General features: G+C 36.3%; 1 protein-coding gene across 1 annotated transcript; it reads left to right on the forward strand.

Annotated features, from left to right (window-relative positions):
* The first annotated feature begins 17,753 nt into the window (after nt 1-17,753).
* Nucleotides 17,754-18,763, forward strand: LOC102396829 (olfactory receptor 2A2-like). Its single transcript, XM_006046542.4, has one exon. It carries the CDS (start codon nt 17,831-17,833, stop codon nt 18,761-18,763), a length of 933 nt encoding a protein of 310 aa, XP_006046604.3. The 5' UTR covers nt 17,754-17,830.
* Nucleotides 18,764-20,083: the final 1,320 nt, after the last annotated feature.

The following is a 20,083-nucleotide window of genomic DNA, read 5'->3' on the forward strand; positions in this document are numbered from 1 at the left end:
CACAGAGTCAGACACGACTGAAGTGACTTAGCAGCAGCAGCAGCAGCATGGTAGTTTTATTCCTAGTTTTTAAAGGAATTTCCATACTGTTCTCCATAGTGGCTGTATCAATGTACATTCCAACCAATAGTGCAGGAGGATTCCCTTTTCTCCACATCCTCTCCAGCATTTTTTGCTTGTAGATATTTCGATGATACCCATTCTGATCAGCATGAGGTGATACCTCATTGTAGTTTTGATTTGCATTTCTCTAATAATGAGTGATGCTGTGCATGTTTTCATGTGTTTAATGGCCATTGGTATGTCTTCTTTAGAGAAATGTTTGTTTAGGTCTTGTGGTCATTTTTTGACTGGGTTGTTTGTTTTTCTGATATTGAGCTTGCATGAGCTGCTTGTATATTTTGAAGATGAATCCTTCATTTGCAATTATTTCTCCCATTCTGAGGGTTATCTTTTCATCTTGTGTATAGTTTCCTTTGCTATGCAAAAGTTTTTAAGTTTAATTATGTTGCATTTATTTATTTTGCTTTTATTTCCATAATCCAGGAGGTGGGTCAAAGAATGTCTTATTGCAGTTTATGTCAAAGAATGTTCTGCCTATGTTTTCCTCTAAGAGTTTTATTGTTTCTGGCCTTTCATTTAGATCTTTAATTAATTATGAGTTTATTTTTGTGTTTGGTGTTAGGGAGTGTTCTAATTTCATTCTTTTACATGAAGCTGTCCAGTTTCCCCAACACGACTTATTAAAGAGACTGTCTTTTTTCCATTGTATATTCCTGTCTCCTTTGTCAAAGATAAGGTGTGTAGGTTTATCTCTGGGCTCTCTGTCTTATTCTATTGGTCTATATTTCTGATTTTGTGCCAGTATCATACAGTCTAGATTACTGTAGCTTTGTAGTATAGTTTGAAATCAGGAAGGTTGATTCCTCCCACTCCATTTTCCTTTCTCAAGATTGCTTTGGCTATTCAGAGTCTTTTGTGTTTCCATACAAATCATAAAATTTTTTTGTTCCAGGTCTTTGCAAAATGCCACTGGTAATTTGACAGGGATTTTGCTGAATCTCTAGATTATTTTGTGTAGTATAGTCATTTTGACAATATTAATTCTTCCAATCCAAGAACATGATATATCTCTCCATCTGTTTGTGTCATCTTGATTTCTTTTTTTTAATTTTATTTTATTTTTAAACTTTACATCTTGATTTCTTTCAACAGTGTCTTAGAGTTTTCTGCATACAAGTCTTTTGTCTCCTTAAGTAGGTTTATTCATCAGTATTTTATTCTTGTTAATGCAGTGGTCATTAGAATTATTTTCTGAATTTCTATTTTTGATCTTATATTGTTAGTATATACAAACAAATGCAACAGATTTCTTTGTATTAATTTTGTATCCTGCAACTTACCCAAATTCACTGAAGAGCTCTAAGAAGGGGACGACAGAGGATGAAATGGCTGGATGGCGTCACTGACTTGATGGACGTGAGTCTCAGTGAACTCCAGGAGTTGGTGATGGACAGGGAGGCCTGGCATGCTGCGATTCATGGGATCGCAAAGAGTCGGACACGACTGAGTGACTGATCTGATCTGAGTAGTTTTCAGGTAACATCGATTTTCTATGTATACTGTAACGTCATCTGCAAAAAGTGACATTTTTACTTCTTTTTCAGCTTGAACTCACTTTATTTCTTTTTCTTCACTGGTTTCCATGTCTAGGACTTCCAAAGTTATATTGAATAAAAGTTGCAAGAGAGGAATACTCGTCTTGTTCCTGATCTTAGAGAAAGAGCTTTTAGCTTTTCACTGTTGAGTATGATATTAGAGTTTGTCATGTATGACCTGTATTATGTTGAGATGTGTTCCCTCTGTGCAGACTTTATGGAGAGTTTTTATCATAAGTGGATATTGAATTTTATCAGAAACTTTTCCTTCATCTATTTAGATAATTGTATGATTGTTATTATTCAGTTCGTTAGTGTGGAGTATCACACTGATAAATTTGCAGATATTGAAAAAATATTTGCATCCCTGGGATGAATCCCCCTTGATCATGGTGTATGATCCTTTTAATTTACTGTTAGATTCATTTCCTGGTATTTTGTTGAGGATTTTATGTCTATGTTCATCAATAATATTGGCTGTACTTTTCTTTTCTCATGGTATCTTTGTCCAGTTCGGGTATCGGGGTGATTGCAGCCTCATAGAAAGAGTTTGGAAGTATTCCTTCCTCTGAAATTTTTTGGAATAACTTTGGAGGATTAGGTGTTAATTCTTTTCTACATTTTGGATGGAATTCATCTGTGAAGGCAACTTATGCTGGACTTTTGTTTACTGGGAATTTTTAAATCACTGGTTCCATATCAGTACTTGTATTATAGTTGGTCTGTTCATATATTTTCAATTCTTCCTGTTCAGTCTTGAGAGATTGTACCTTCCTAAGAATTTGTCCATTTCTTCTAAGTTATATGTTTTATTGGCATATAGTTGTTTATGGGCCTTTATAGTCCACAAACTTCCCACTTTTTAAGCCAAGACACTGGTCTTTTGCTGCTGCCCTCAGACTGCAGCTTACACTATCAGCTATCCTGGTAACCAGACCTTTGGATTCAGACTGAACTAAAACACTGGTTCTCTTGAATATCCAGCTTGATAAGTGCAGGCCTGGGGGCTTCTCAGCCTCACGCAGGAAGATATTAGACATTGGACAGGGAAGCAGGGGCTGACTTAAGGTTTCTGCTGTGCTGTCTTTTCCACCCCTGGCTACCGAGCTGCAGAGAAGGCAGTATCTGCTGCTCCTGTAGGCTGCCCTGTTCTCCCTGAAGAGTTTCACTTTCTGACCGGGTGTGTTCAAGAAAACATAAGGGTAAGACGTTTGAGACAGAAATTGCTGGAGAGAAGTTCTTGAGTTGGCAAGAGGGATGACATTTATAGTATTAAGTGGTAGACTGGCATTTGCTGGAAAAAAATAATAACTCCTTGGAAGAGGAGATGAGATAAATACAAAAATTCATTAACTTAGTGTGTGTGTTAGGATTGAATGAACTGTCATCTGATTGCATCCATTTTCTTAGTTACTCTTGTTCAGTAGCTAAGACTATGCATGGAAATATTTATGGGAGATTTAATAAAAGAGAAAAAAGAAAAAAAAAAAAACCTGGGAGAAGAGACTAGGAAATACAGTAAGACATCAAAGGCCAAATCGATGTGAATTTTCGTGAATTAAAGGGATCTGAGTCATCATGTATTTTTGTTTTTTTTCTGTGATCTGTGGATGCAGGCAAAGCCATGCATCATCTAAATTCAGTGCTTACAACACTGCACTTACAACAGAGAGGGGACAATTACCTTTCTAAATGTAGGGTGTATATTTAGGGGAAAATGTTTTCAAAATGGGACAAATACTGAAGGAATAGGGTAGAGCAGGAAAGCATTTAGGCAATATGATTCCGTCTACATGATTTTCCAAGTAGTGACAATATTTGCAATTGAAAATTTTGATAATTATTACATATTAACACTTTTCAGCAGATGGGGATAATTCACTCCCTGAGAAAGATCCAGTCCTTAGAGGGGCTATCTTAATAATCTCCATGGGAGATCACATTTATTGCATCATGAATGTTTCCAAAAGTAGGATAAGGAGACAGGATCAATTTCAAGATCAAAGACATAATACATGTATATCTTTGGGAATTCTACTGTGGGACATAATCAATGAAATGAAATTTATCACTTAGAGTTTTATTTCAAGTGTCTCTTCAGTACAGACATCTTTGCCATTCTTCCTCAGTTCTTACTTCTCTGCAAAAGCAGGTTCACATATGTGCACACACACACACTCACAGATAATAATGCAAGAGACCCAAGAGAGGAGGAGTAGGAAAGACACAGAATGGTGAGAATATGGTTTGTAATTTGTTCCCTGGACACCACAGGTATGTCTCTGGGGAATGGGTTGCTTTCATTTAATCAGACTATAAAGCCCTCACATATATAGAAGATCCTGGGCACCCCTGTGTCCTGCCCTCCCCATCAGGGCAGAAAAGGGATCCGGGACTCATCATCTACTGCACTTGCTTCTGGGAGCAGGTGACTTAACTCCAGCCACTCCCCATCTCTGTGAGTTTTCCAGCCCAGTTTGGGAAAAATACCACAAGTAGTACCACGACTCCTCTTTATGTTAGTAGAAATCATTACTTTTATACTGGTTAATGACTGACAGGGGTGCAGGGCAGAAGGCGGGCAGAAATCATCAGGTTTATGAAGGAGGAAAAGCCACCTTTGTGAAGACCCCTTTCTTGAAATGTGCTGAGGTCTCAGAGTCACATCTGATACCCATGCTGTCTAAACATAGGCTTCTTTTTCTTCTTAATTAGACCCCTTCCCTGGTCACACGTATGGGAAGAGGCTGGTGCAACTCAATGTCCCTGAGTCATGGTATCAAGCTGAAAGGGATGTAAGAGACCTCTGACCCTGTTGCCTCCTGAAGCTGGGGGTGTGCCATTTACTACTTTTCATTTCTTCCTCTGCTGACCAGCTTCTCACACTACACTTGGAAACATCCTCCTGCCAGGGAAGTGAGGAAAGCTAGCATCCCCTTTTTCTGCCCACGAGGGAGATGTTAGGAAGTGGCAGGACGAAATCCTATAGCTACTTGATAAAGATCTCATCATTATTTACTTTGTAGCAGGAAAGCAGGTACAGGACCCGTTTAGCTTACCCTGAATCCTTTTCCAGAATTTCTCTCCAGGGACGGTTGTCCTCATCTGAGGAAAAGCCTGCAGCATCTCCTGGAGGAGGTTGACATGACTACCATTGTCATTTATCTAATGTGGGGGGAAAGTTCTAGGTGTTGAAAAATGGCAAGATATCCCTACTATAAAACCAATTTCTTAGTTTGAAATGTGTTTGTACCTGGCAGATTTTCAGTGAATGTTTTTGCTTTTATTCTCTTCACATTTATTTAAGTCAATTTTTAAAATAATGAAAAAATTAAAATATATCATTTTTAAATTTTACTGAATGCAAAAAGAAAGTCAGGAGAACCCTGTCAGTGTTTATAATGTTACATAAAACATAGGACTCCAACAGACTTTCTCTAAGCTGCAGTAATTTGGTTATTTTCATCCATATTTCAGCATTCTAATCTTAGGATTCAAGTTAATATTACTGAGGCTAACAGAGTCTTCATATTTATGCTAATCTGGTTTGTGCTGTGTAAAAGTGGAGAACTGATGCTTTTCTAACAGGAAGTTACTGGAAGGGCATTCTAAGTATCCCTGACTTGAGTTTGTAAGTGGTCAGGGTCCACTGAGGTGTGAGGTATTGGAGCAAAGCATATCACTTCTGCAGCAGGTCAGAGAAAGCAGTCATCTCTCTCTGTAGACACCAAAGAAGGTGGGAAATGTTCTAAGACTAATGAAGATAAGAATATAGCCCTCTGATAATCATCTTGCAATATGTTTATTAATGTTGTTTATTATTTTCTTACTAAATAAACCTTTCAAAGCATATATATAATTGTATAGAAACTTAAATGTATTAACTGACTCTCCTCAGTTATAGTTATGGCATATTACTATATGATGTAGAATGCAACAAATATTTTCTTTTAACTTACAATAACAACATGCCTGGACTGTAGAATTAATTTTAGATATATTAAGTCTCTTGGAAGCTATACTTAGAAGGTAATAGCAGATAACTGGGCTTCTTGGAGAGATGATGAAAAAAGACAGGCATTCCAAAGCACAAGTCTGGAAGCCAAAGAATCAGGCAGTGTTACCAGGGTATGACTACTTGTAAAACTACACTGGCTAATGGAGATTAGATTGATCTGCAAATGCATGAATTTGTTTAGGAGGCAGATTCTTCATAAACTCAGTTACTAAGTCCCTCAGCAGACAACTCAGGACAGGAGATGACCAGAACTAGCAGTTAAACCAGCAGCCACCATGTAAGCTCTTAATGCTTTTGCTGACATTTATAACATTTGATGTTTATGCTAAGGTTAGTTGTAACATTAGGACCTAAAACTTGAGTGTTAGAGACGTGCACTAAAAATGGATGCAGGCCTTGAAGTCATTTTTACTAGCTGGCTGACAACCTGCTTGAGAGCCTTGTCAACAGTCATTCAGTAGAGAAATCTCTGGTTAATTCTGCCTGGTACACACAGAGACTTGTCACTCTAAGAAGTTAGTAAATCGATGCCTGAAATATGCTGTATTTGCCCATTTGTTTCCTTTTAATTAATTTATTTATGTTAATTGAAGGATGATTACACTATGATATTGTGGTGGATGTTGCCATCCATCAACATGAATCAGCCACGGGTGACCATTTGATTTTTAACTTAGGGTTTGTTTTTTAAATCAGTGTCTGATTATCTGTTTGTTTTACTCTAACAGCAATGATTAAAAATAAGACTTTTCTGCAGTTTCAGGCTTTGAAGGATGACTGTATTCCTTGGTGAGTGTCCCTGAAACGACTTTGTACAGATTATATAGCTTACCTCCCATCCTCAATGTGCCTTCCTGTTGTTAAAAATATGCTGAGCACTTTTCATGTGGTAAATGTGCCAGAAACTTTAATTCATTTACATAGATTTACCACATAATTCTCAATACATAGTGATGTACTTAAATATTTTTCTCTTTTTATTTATGGTGAGCAATAGAGCTAATATTCAATAATATCCCCTAGATTATATTTTATCCAAATACAGAAGTTTCATCAAATTCCTTCAGGTGCAAGATAGATAAAGTATGCTAGTAGGTTGGTGTAAGTAAAGTCAACTTATGAAATTAAAAAATTAAACTTTCCTTTTACTTGCCTATGGATAAATATCTGTGTTGCTCTAACATTTAAAAATCATTAGAAAATATTTTTTCTAAAAGTTTGGCAATCGCCCACTTCATTTAGAACCAGAAAATCACACCTGTTCATCTGCATAAGTATGTTCAATCAAATTTTGGATTTCAGAATGATGAACAGAGACTTTATAGCTGATGCCGTGGGCGCCCTGTCCATAACACCATGCCCTCCCGCTTCGGTGCACACTGCCCTATTTCCCAGTGCCAGCACCTCTATTTGTTTGCCTGGACAGGTTCCTGAAAACCAGAGACACTGTACTACCTTCTTAAACAGGGAAAAGGAGCTCTAATATCAATACTCGGTCCACCTACCTCAAGACACTTATTCAATAACAGATACTAGTAGGTGTATAAACACCCCAGCTCCCTTCCAACTAAAGGTAGGTTAACACTGAGAAACATATTCTACCCTGGCTCCAAGATTTTCCCATGGGATCTAGCTTCATTTACAGCAATTTTTATTTACCTGGTCATCCAACCTTCAGTGACCACCTTTTCTCAATTGTCCCCCTTTACTAATCTTCTGTGTTTCCTGGGATTACTTCCTAAGAACTACTTAAAGTTGGATAACTGTCTCAGGGGTTGGCCTCTGGAGGATCCCAAACAATGTTTCTCTTAACTGGACCAATATTTATATTTATTTAATTCATAATGGGAAAAGATATTCACAAACATTGATAATTTTGAACATGGATAGAAAATTGACATGGTGAATTTTATGTTTACAAATATTAAAGATATTTATAGAAGACTGATTATTTAGCAACAAAATGCTTTGTTGTCAGAACATATTGCACAACAAGTTCAAATTACTCATTTATACCATTTCATTTATATTACAAGGACAGACTAAACAGTGTTAATTGATGGTCATAGATTTTTAAATCAGAGCACCTTTACAGAAATCCTTATTGGGTATATAATATTGGGACTGTGCTGGATTTAGAAAAGGCAGAGGAACCAGAGATCAAATTGCCAACATCCGCTGGATCATGGAAAAAGCAAGAGAGTTCCAGAAAAACATCTATTTCTGCTTTATTGACTAGGCCAAAGCCTTTGACTGTGTGGATCACAATAAACTGTGGAACATTCTGAAAGAGATGGGAATACCAGACCACCTGATCTGCCTCTTGAGAAATTTGTATGCAGGTCAGGAAGCAACAGTTAGAACTGGACATGGAACAACAGACTGCTTCCAAATAGGAAAAGGAGTTCGTCAGGGCTGTATATTGTCACCCTGTTTATTTAACTTATATGCAGAGTACATCATGAGAAACGCTGGACTGGAAGAAACACAAGCTGGAATCAAGATTGGCGGGAGAAATATCAATAACCTCAGATATGCAGATGACACCACCCTTATGGGTGGATGGGGGGGCATATCTGAAGATAGAATCCATGAGCCATTGTTATGCATATGTTCAAATATAGTCAGTTCTTCTTGACTTTTCCAAAACGGGGGCACTGTATTAGGTTCTCAGTAGTAATGTATCCCTGTTTCATACCCTTGGCAAGTCCTTATAGTTTCAGACTTTTGAATTTTGTCCATCAGTGTGTTTTGCATTTTAATTTCTTTCTCTTTGGAGATCTAGGAAGGTTGCTGCTGCTGCTAAGTCGCTTCAGTCGTGTCCGACTCTGTGCGACCCCATAGATGGCAGCCCACCAGGCTCCCCCGTCCCTGAGATTCTCCAGGCAAGAACACTGGAGTGGGTTGCCATTTCCTTCTCCAATGCATGAAAGTGAAAAATGAAAGTGAAGTCGCTCAGTCGTGTCCAACTCTTAGCGATCCCATGGACTGCAGCCCACCAGGCTCCTCCGTCCATGGGATTTTCCAGGTAAGAGTACTGGAATGGGGTGACATTGCCTTCTCCGCTAGGAAGGTTAGTACCTCTTAATCTTTTAATGTGCTCAGGGGTTATTCGGATACTCTTTCATGTGAAATGTTTGTTCAAGTATTTTGCTCAGTTTAAATTGGGTTATCTATGTTTTCATTAAAAATGTGCAGAAGTTCTTTAAGTATTCTAAATATGAGCCCTGTACTGGTTATGTGTTAGTTGCTCAGGCTTGTCCGACTCTTTGCAAACCCTTGAACTGTAGCCTGCTGGGCATCTCTGTCTATGGAATTCTTGAGGCAAGAATATTGGAGTGGGTACCATTACCATCTCCGGGGGATCTTCCTAACACCAGGGATCAAACCTGTGTCTCTTGGCAGGTAGGTTTTTTTACCAGTGCTGCTGCTGTGCAACCTGAAAAGCCCATATTGGTTATACACATTGTAAATATTTCCTTCCACTCTGTGGATTTCATTTTTACTCTCTTAATGATGGCTATTGATAAACATGAGTTAGGTTCTTAGTTTTATCAATCTATTCTTTAATACTGTTTTAATTCTATTTCAGAAATTTTTTCTCCCTCTGATGTTTTCACTATGTCACTAGTGTTCTACAAAGCTTTTTAAATATTTTATGCCTAGATCTAAAACCCATCTGGATTTTTTAGTGTGTTGGTAGAAGTCATGGTTTGTTTTTATCCACATAGCTAGCCAACTGATTATTTATTAAAAACACTGGTGCCTTTATCTTGGTTCAAGTGTATATGCATGTGTTCATGTGTGTATACACATTTCTGAATTTCTGAGTTAACCATACTATTTCTTGGGTTTATTTATTCTTGTTCTGATACAGCATTGAATGACTGCATAAGTCACTGTAACCTTGTAGGTCTCAATATTCCATAGAGTGGGTCATTTTATTGATACTTCATTCTTTAAGATTGCTTTGTCTCTTCTTGAACTTTTGTGATTTCACATCAAATTTATAATGAGACTCTCAGTTTCTATACATGAAAAATCTTCTTGTATTCTGATTTTGACTTTATTGAACCAAAAGAACAGTTTGAAGAGTTTTGCCATCTTTACAAAATGCTCATTCTGTAAAGAAGGTATATAAGTCCTCCCACTTTGTACATCATCCTTGAATGCAGATTTGTGTGTGTGTGTATGCACCTCTCGGAGAAGGCAATGGCACCCCACTCCAGTACTCTTGCCTGGAAAATCCCATGGATGGAGGAGCCTGGTAGGCTGCAGTCCATGGGGTCTCTAAGAGTTGGACACGACTGAGAGACTTCACTTTCACTTTTCACTTTCATGCATTGGAGAAGGAAATGGCAACCCGCTCCAGTGTTCTTGCCTGGAGAATCCCAGGGAAGGGGGAGCCTGGTGGGCTGCCGTCTATGGGGTCGCACAGAGTCGGACACGACTGAAGTGATTTAGCAGCAGCAGCGTGCACCTCTAATAATAGATTATCCATAGAGATTCTGTTTTTAACATACACAAGTTTTATCAGTAATTATATTTTATTTTCCATTTTAAATCTAGCCCTTCTTTTTCTTCCTGTTGCCTTATTGACAGCTAGTTCTTAGGTCAATGTTAAAAGAAGTGGTTTTAGGGAAGCATGTTAAAATCATATCCTAACTCTAAAGGAAAAATTTTAAAGCTTTACTGTTAATAATGAAAAAAGTAATGTTTTTGAATAGATGAAAAAACTTGTCTTCTATATAACATTTGCTGAATTATTTTACAGTGAATTTATAGTGAATTTTCTTCTTTTGGCAAATTTTTCATTTTATTACAACTTTGTAGTATCTTATATGGGCCTCCCTGGTGGCTCAGACAGTAAAGAATCCTCCTGCAGTGCAGGAGACCTGGGTTTGATCCTTGGGTTGGGAAGATCCCCTGGAGGAGGGTATGGCAACTCACCCCCGTTTTCTTACCTAGAGAATCCTCATGGATAGAGGAGCCTGGTGGGCTACAGTTCATGGGGTTGTGAAAAGTTGGACACGACTGAGTGACTAAGCACAGCACAGTATCTTATTTATATCCTTTTATCCTTTGGTCTGATATCAGTATTGCTATTACCAGTCACTGTTGGCATGAAACATGTTTTCTCATCGTTTTACCATCAATCATCTTTTTTAGTTTTGAGTGTATGTGTATGTCTCTGTGCATTTATGTTTAAATGTGACTGTTGTAAAGGTTTGTATGTGGATTTTCTGTTTTTAATCTGATATGACCGTCTCTATCTTGATGGAAATTTAATTCATTTACATTTAATGCACTAAAAGATAGACTTATCTTTATTTTGCTTTTTCTGAATATCAACTGTTTTTTCTCTTTTTCTATTTTTTTTCTTGCATTCTGCCTTCTTTTTTGATTGATAATGCTTTAATGCTTTTGCAGTATAATTTTTAAAATCATAGATTCAATCACTTTTTGATTGATGGTTTCTTGAAGTGCTAACATAAAAATGCATGATATATGGTAATAAATTTAGTATCATTACAGTATTTTGAGCCTCTTCAAGAATTTAGCACTCTTTATTTTCAAATAGTGTCTTATCCTTCATTTATGATTTTCAAATTTTACTTTTATGCTTTTTAAATATCAAAATTATTATTTTATAGCCCATAAGTTATTAAATATAAGATTATATTTTATTACTTTGTTTGATATTATTTCTATGTATTGCTTCATTCTGAATTAATTTCCACCACAATGGGGAATTTTCTTTATTGGTATGCTAAATAGCTATAGGCCCTAAACATTTATAATTTACATGTGAAAAAATTTCATTTTGTTCTCATTCATTCAAGAGAGTTCTTACAGTTATAAAACTCTTGATTGAGAACTTCTCTGCCTCTTGAGACATTAAAGATAATACCTTATTGTCTTCAGATCTTGCTGATAAGAAATTTACTGTTAGTCAAATTGTTGATCCTATATAGACACTTTTATCTTTAATGTTTTAAACATTTCCTTTTGATCTTGGGACAGTAGTGCAACAAAATATTTTAAGAGGCAAATGAAACTACCGCTTTTATTAAAAATTGCAAAACTTATGAAAGAAAACTAAGATTTTAATTTGTTATGGCAGCCCTAGGCAATTATTTTTTGTAAAGAGGAAAATGATAGGCAAGCATTTGTTAATTGATGTCTATTGAGAATTTATTTTTAACCAATCTTAATCTAGAATTTTTGATCTAAAGATTTATTTTATCTTTAATTATTAGAAGGTCTTCAAGTCCTTATGGGTGCATTTACCTTTACTGTATTCTTTCAGAATGCATTTTTATCAGTTTGGAAATTAAGTCTTTGTTCCATTTGGAACATTTTTGGTAAAATCTCTTCAAATATTGCTTTTTTTTTTTTATCACATCCCTTATTATCTCTCTGGAAAGTTTATCATGTTTGTGTTTCGCCTCCCAAGCTTTATCATGCCTGTGAGTTAAATTTCCAAGGATGTATCCCTCTATTGTCCACCCAGCACTAATGCAGTGTTACAGTTCAATTTTACTTCAAATAACAAAAAAACAAACTCGTAGAAAAAGACATCAGATTTGTAGGACTGAAGGTGAGGAATAGTTGAGGGGGACTTGGATGAAGGTGATCCAAAGGTACAAACTTGTAGTTATGAAATAAGTCAGTCTTCTAGGAATGCAATGTACGTGATGAATATAATCAACACAGCTGTATACTATATGTGAACGTGAATAAGAGAGTTAATCCCAAAATTCTCACAAGAGAAAAATACCTTTCTGTCTATATGAGATGATGGATGTTTACTCTGCTTATCATGGTCATCAGATCACAAGGTATGTAAGTCAAATTGTTATGCTGTATACCTTAAACTTATAACGTGTTGCATGTCAATTGTAATTCAACACAATTAGAAGGGAATAAATGAATAAAATGAAATATCCAAATGAAGAAGCTACCCCTTGTCTATATATGTTGAGATCTAGGTAGATTCGTTTTTATATAAATTTATTTATTTTTAAATGTAGGATAATTGCTTTAGAGTATTGTGTTGGTTTCTCCCAAACATTAACATGGATCAGCCACAGGTATTAAATACAATCTTTCAATGCATTATTTCTCCCTTTTAATATCCAGTATTTTATCCTCTTTTTGAGTTTAAAAAAATGAATGACACTGCTTATTTCCTGAATGCCTCATAGATTCTTTTTTCATGTGCAGTGACTATCTTTTCACCCCTATTTCCTTTACTGCTTATAATTTATTGAAATTTTAATAAATGCAATACTTTCATTGATCTATTTGAATATTTAATCATGCTTACATTAGATTCTTTGTAAGATTGTTCAACACATTCAATTTCACCTTGGGTGAACATAAGGTTTCATTGTTTAACTCATACACCTTTAGCACTAACTAGTTTGTATTTGAATATTGTTTTTTAAATCACATTTTGAGTTGGAGCATTTTATTAAAATTATTCAAAATTAATTTTATTTTTCATCCTACCTTCTCTCTGGTTTGTGATGATGACTTTTTGTTTTTCTTCATTCTATTTCATAACCTCCTAATAGAGAGTCAGATCTCATAAGGGCATTTCAGGCTCTGGTAATCCAATGAGCAAGCAAGCTATTGAAAACTATATATATGCCTATAATCCAGCAACTCTATCGGTATTTTCAACCTCCCTTCATATTTTTATAAATGGATCTCTTTGTGTGTTGAGACTTGCCTTCACCCTTCATCCAGGTCACTTACAACTCTGACAGCTTCCTGCCTGTGCAGAGTCTGGACTTTAGACAGAGCAAGGCATCAGGACCTTTTCAGATTCCCTCTGAGCATTTTCCCAGCCCTGGTCGTGTGTGTGGCCTTCTAGTTTCCCAGCAGTATCTGGGAGCTATTCAAATCATCTATTTACCAAATCATCTTATTTCCAGTTCTTCCACTCAGGGTGTTATGTTAGTCTATAGTTTACCCCACCTTTCATTACTTGCCTCATGTGGCAGCAGCTGATAGTTTTGCCTTCAAAGGCTTTCAGCAATTGCCTCTGGGTAGCCACCTCAGAGGTTGGAGAGTTTTGAGTTAATTAAAATAAATGAAGTTCTTTGACTGCATCCTTCGAGGAGTCACCAAACAGGTCAAATCCGACATCCAGAACCCTGTGAGTATGAAGTATATTCTGCTCCTTTTGGTAGTGAGTGTACATCAGAAGTGCAGATTATCTTGTTTAGATCTGCTCCTGAGTTAGGGAGTAGGGGATGGTATCAGGGCAAGTTAAAATGCTACAGATCTCTCCAGATGATCTTCAGGTTTGTTTTCCATATTAAGCAAGTGTGTGGTTGCTATAGCTTTTGATTAGATTCCAGAAATCCAAAGAGGATTATTTTGACAGATTTTTCCATTTTATATGTTGCTTTTCTAGAGAGAACTACTTCTAATTCTTCTATTCCATTTTTCTTTTATCTGTGTCCCTCCACAGAGTTAATGTTTTCTTGATCTTCTTACTCAGATATAGATTTAACATGTTGATTTTTAAACACATGTGACAGGCTTTAATCCCATACAATTTTTTTAAAGAAGAATCCTTAAATTTTTGAATGGGAATATGGATTGCTCATGGGCTAAATTTATCAGTACAATTAAGTAATTAATGCTGAGTAGAAAGAAAAGGTAATGAAAGTCAGTAGTTACACTTTTCTGTCAAAACACATGGAAATTAGAACCTTTTAACTTCTATCAGCCTATGCCCCACATGTGTGCTATTGTTATGTATTTAGTTCAGTCTTATTCTAGGTACCAGAGACCACCACCAGTATTCTTACCATCAATATTGCTTATTTTACAAATATATGTACTACATCTTTTGCTCTTTATTTCTTTTTACAATGTGAACTTTCTTTCTGGGATTGCTTCTTTTTTGCTTAAAATGAAATATTAGAATTTTCTTCAGTAAGAAGAGTTGAATCCAGGTGGGCTCTGCTCAAGAGTAGGGTTAGTTGTTTTTAATAGACGAGTATGGTGTAGGGCATGTACTCTCTCATGTTGCCAGAAACTCAAGTCTAAATCTCAGAGTGTGTATCCTTCAAATTTGTACCTTTGGTTTTTAAATTTCCACTTCAAAAATGGGGAGATTTTGTGTCTTTTTTATGATTTTTCATACTTCTCCGCTAACAGATGACTTTTTCAGTTTTTGTAATACTATTTTTACATTGTAAGTGAAAGAAAGTGAAAGTGCTAGTCACTCACTTGTGTCTGAGTCTTGGCAACCCCATGGACTGTAGCCCACCAGGATCCTCTGTACATGGGGATTCTCCAGGAAAGAATACTGGAGTGGGTTACCATTCCCTTCTCCAGGGGTTCGTTCCAATCCAGGGTTCGAACCCAGGTCTCCTGCATCGCAGGCAGATTCTTTACTGTCTGAATCATCAGGATTTGTGTTACTTATGTTCTGTTTATCCACCATCATGCTCACAATTTTGACTGTTTCTTCTCTATTTAAATGAATAATGTTGCACAATAGTCCTGCTCTCACAGTTTATGTACATATCTGTAATTTACATTTGAGAAATAGTTTCTCAGACTATCTAATAGGGCATATTTTACAAATTCCTGTGTATATAAACATTACATATATATGTGTATATACATATTTATTTAATAACTATTTATTATTGTAATCATATTACTAAATGTATTACAGTAATGACTACCCCCACCCAGCTCCTAGAGCTTCTGCCTGCTGGGCTGTGGCAGGTGGCTTCTATTCCTCAGCACCTTTCTTGACATCGCTTCCCAGTGTGGTTGAGTGATGGTCCTTCTCAGCAGATAGACCAAATCTATTGTTTTGAGAATAACCTGGCTGTAGGCATTTCTTCTGAATAAGGCTCTGATTTGGCCAAAAAAGCAAAAGGACCTTATAACGTAATAGATAAATGTATTGATAGAATAACATCTGATACTGGAAAACAGAATTCTGTTAACTGTTATAGTAAACTCTTTGCTGAAACAGTATAAGTGTTTTACAATATAGTTATTTCTTACTATTTCCTACACTATCATCTAACATGCATAATTATTAGACTCAAGATTACTGATCTGATAGAAAATTTGTCTCACCACAAAATAGGATAGAATGAGTGCCAATCCAGTGGCTAAAGGAATATTTTAAAGCTCCCTAGCTCAGTTACTGAGCTGCCCCAATAAAGAATAGCATATCCTTTCTTTACTGAGCTGCTATTATTTTAATGACTCTATTGGAAAGAAGAAATTTTATTTAGGCTATTTTAAACTGGATAGGTAAACAGATAGATAGATAAATAGCTAGGTAGGAAGAAAGAAAGAATGAAAGGAAGCATGGAAGGGAAGGAAGAAAGGAAGGAATAGATTTGACCAAGAATTTCCATGTCCTGGAAATTAGTATAAGAAAAGAAAGTATACGTAAAAAAATATATATATAAAATTTAGTCACTGTAACATAATCCAAACAACCTAGTTAGAAGGTGATATACTAAATAAAATATTCATATGCAACAAAATAGTGTACAGATATTTAAAGTATATTGCAAAGAAATAATTGATATGAAAAAATGTACATGATGTTATTCTAAATGAAAGAAGCAGATACACAGTATTGTTCATATAATTTATTTTGTGAAAATATAGGTACAGTGAAAAATGGAAAATTGTTTATAGAAATTACTAACAATCATCAGCTTTGGACATATATTTCACATATGTATTTTCTCTTTAATGTTTTATGAATTTTTATGTTTCTCTAAGATACTTAGAAAACTTGATGTTAGAATCTCATATGACGTAGATGCCTCTTTACCCACCAAGTAAACCAGATCATTGAAACATTAATTTATAAGTCTAAAATTTGCAGAAGACTATAATTCCCTGAAAACAAAGAAAATCAAAAATGATTAGTAAGATAATTAATATGATTTGAAATACTAAATCTACATTGCCAAAAAAACTACTGTATAAGATTGAGATCATTCTTTATGATGTAATGTTAATATAGTAAAATAGATTTTGTTCTCCAAAAGAAGTCAGTAAACGTGTTAAGATTAAACAGGTCAAGGTAAGACTCCATTATCCACTTAGCAATCTATATACTGTCCCAAATGGTATTTATCCTTATTGCATGGGGATATCAGAAATGTGGCATAGGTGATGATAAAAAAATTATTATTAAACACCCAATATAAGCAGATATTTTCAATGATTCTTCAATACAAGAAGACATATTTTGAGTGAAATCATTGATTCCAAGCTGAAGTGGGAAATGTACAAGACGAGTATAGGATAGTTTGTTAAGCCAGAAGAAAGAAAGTACTTAAAATTTATGGATTAAAAACTTTATAATGGAAATAACGTGGAGGCACCACCTTAGCCAATGATCCACATCAACATCAATGTTACTGGGACAAATGATCATTATCTGTGTTTTAATGGAGGGCATTAAGAAGGACACTTTTTTGTGCTAAAAAATGTTTAATCTGAATTACAACATGGACAATAAATGGAAAAATGCATTGAGAAACAATTTACAAATCAAGAACTCATACTCTTCAAAAATATCACTGTCAAGGCAAGAAGTGCAAACTATTTAAAATTAGAGGAAATAATTAGTATATGTGATGTTGAATTTGAACCTTAGACTACAATGGCATAAAATGCTGTATTTAGAGTAGTGATTTATCTTAATGTTACATCTCCTGTTTTTGGTAGTTATACTGAGAATACATTAGCAAGTATCCATGTTATAGAGAAAAAATTCCAAAGGGTTTAGATGTAAATTGCCAATATGTGACTATGGTTCCACTTTAGTCTTATGTGGTCTCCAGAAAATTAGGACTATGTGCACACAGCGAAAATAAATGATAAGCCAAACATGAACAAGCAACTTGGTAAAATCTATATACTAGTATAGTTTATAGTCCATGATACTTATCTGAAATTTTAGATTACCTCACAATAAAAAGAAAACAAAAAGGTGAAGAAACTTAAGGAAAAAAATCAGTTATGCATAGACAAGCATACCAGCTTCCTCTTCATTCCCTTCAGATAAATAACTCCTATTTTCATTGTTATCCAGCTGTGATACTCCTATCGCACAGTCCTTGACAGACTGTCTTTAGGAATGGAGGGCAATCAATCATGGATTGCAGAATTCATCCTGGTAGGATTCCAGCTCAGTGAAGACATGGAATTGGTCCTGTTTGGTATCTTCTCCCTGTTATATACCTTCAACCTGCTGGCGAATGGCATGATCTTGGGTCTCATCTGCCTCGACCCTAGACTGCACACCCCCATGTACTACTTCCTCTCTCATCTGGCCATCATTGACATATCCTATGCTTCTAGCAATTTGCCCAATTTGCTGGCAAATCTAGTCAAACACAAAAAAGACATCTCCTTTGTCTTATGTACTTTGCAGATGATTTTTAATTTGATTTTTTCTTCTATGGAGTGTTTGATTTTGGTGGTGATGTCCTATGACAGGTTTGTGGCAATCTGCCACCCCCTGCAGTACATGGTCATCATGAACTGGAGGGTCTGCACGTTTCTGGCCGTCGCTTGCTGGGCATGTGGATTGTGCCTGGCCATAGTCCAGGTAAGTCTGTTTCTACGGCTGCCCTTCTGTGGGCCCCAGAAGGTGAACCATTTCTTCTGTGAGATTCAGTCTGTTCTCAAAGTGACCTGTGGTGACATCTGGATCAATGAAATGTTCCTCTTTGCTGAAGGTGTGTTTATTTTAGTTGGGCCTCTTGCCCTGATGCTGGTCTCCTATGTGCACATCCTCTGGGCAATCCTGAAGATCCAGTCAAAGGAGGGCCGCAAGAAAGCCTTCTCCACCTGCTCCTCCCACCTCTGTGTGGTTGGGTTCTACTTTGGCATAGCCATGATGGTGTACTTGGCCCCTGAGAGTAGCCACAGAGAGAAACAGAAGAAAATCCTTTTCCTGTTTTACAGTCTTTTCAACCCATTGCTGAACCCTCTTGTCTACAGTGTAAGGAATGCTCAAGTGAAGGCTGCCTTCCACAGAATATTGCAGAAGAAGAGGACAGTGTGAGGGAGGGTTCAGTTTTGGTTCAGTGCATGTTTCCCCCAGTGAGATGTGATTGCTGGTATAAAAAACTCAAGAAAATTTCCCAAGAAGATGCATGATTTCATGATGACAATTACTCAAGAGAACATTGATATGATGTCAAAATACGAATCCCTAAGCCATTGTTCCTCCATGGAGGTGAGAATATATAGGCCATATTTCCTTTCTGAAAATACCAGAAGTCAGATAATAGGTGTCAGCACTCCAGACAAGCACAACACCAAGAAGAGATACAGTAAGTGAAGTGTTTACACAAATTGATGACACTTACCTCCCATAGCTACCTCCTCTTTCTACCACCATGTGTGCGAATCAGGAGAAAATTCCCAACTCCCATCTCTTCTTCAAGAGGGAAAAAGAAAAATGGACAATGGAGACTATTTTGTAGCTTTTTGGAGAGTGGCCTGAAGGATTGTTAGTTGTGTCCCTTGTTTCAGAGCACTGATGGGAATGGCAATTTGGATTCCTTGTAGGGGCCACTGAGAAACATCACAAACATTCCAACTTTTTATAGCTATATAGAGATTGTAGCATGTCAGACAAACACCAGGTAGAGCAAGTCTGTACAGGCTTCAGGAAAAAAAAAAATGGGCAAATCTCTTTAACTGAGAAAATACATAAACCAATTCAGAGGAGCTGCATCCACAGACAAGGCAAGGAGGTCCCCAGAGTCTCTAGGAGAGCTTATTGCTGAAGATCTTCCCCTTCTCAAAGTCAGTCAATAGACTGGGAGAAGTAGCTGTTTTTCCAAATGCCCACATCTCATCTAAAGTTCACAAGATATACAGTGAAACAGGGAAGACATGGACCAATTAAAGGAGCAAACTAAATCTCAAGAAACTATCCCTAATGAAATGTAGATATGAGTCACCTGGTGAAAATCCAGGATCATCATCTTAACGATATTGAATAATCTATAAAACATATAGACAACCTAATAAAGAAAATGATACATGAATGAAATGAAAATATCACAAAGAGATTAAAAACTGTAAGAAGAACCAAACATAAATTCTGGGACTGAGTTGAAAAATTGATTAAAGGGGTTCAAGAGAGAAATTAGGAACTGGTTGGAGACTGATGAAAACAAGACACAACATGCCAAAAATGTGTGGCTGCAAAAGCAGTACTAAGAGGTTAGTTTTCAGTAACATATCCTCATGCATTTGAAAAGAGAAAAGATTGAAAATCAACACCCTGACTTTACATCTGAACTAGAAACAGAAGAACAATCAACCCCAATATGGCAGAAATAAGAAAGTAATAAATATTGGAGCATATATA

This window comes from Bubalus bubalis, chromosome 8 (genome assembly GCF_019923935.1).
Source record: "Bubalus bubalis isolate 160015118507 breed Murrah chromosome 8, NDDB_SH_1, whole genome shotgun sequence".
NCBI lineage: Eukaryota > Metazoa > Chordata > Mammalia > Artiodactyla > Bovidae > Bubalus > Bubalus bubalis.

What these genes read in the sequence shown, in the direction of transcription:
- LOC102396829 (XM_006046542.4), top strand. Translation starts at nt 17,831, where the DNA reads ATGGAGGGCAATCAATCATGGATTGCAGAATTCATCCTGGTAGGATTC.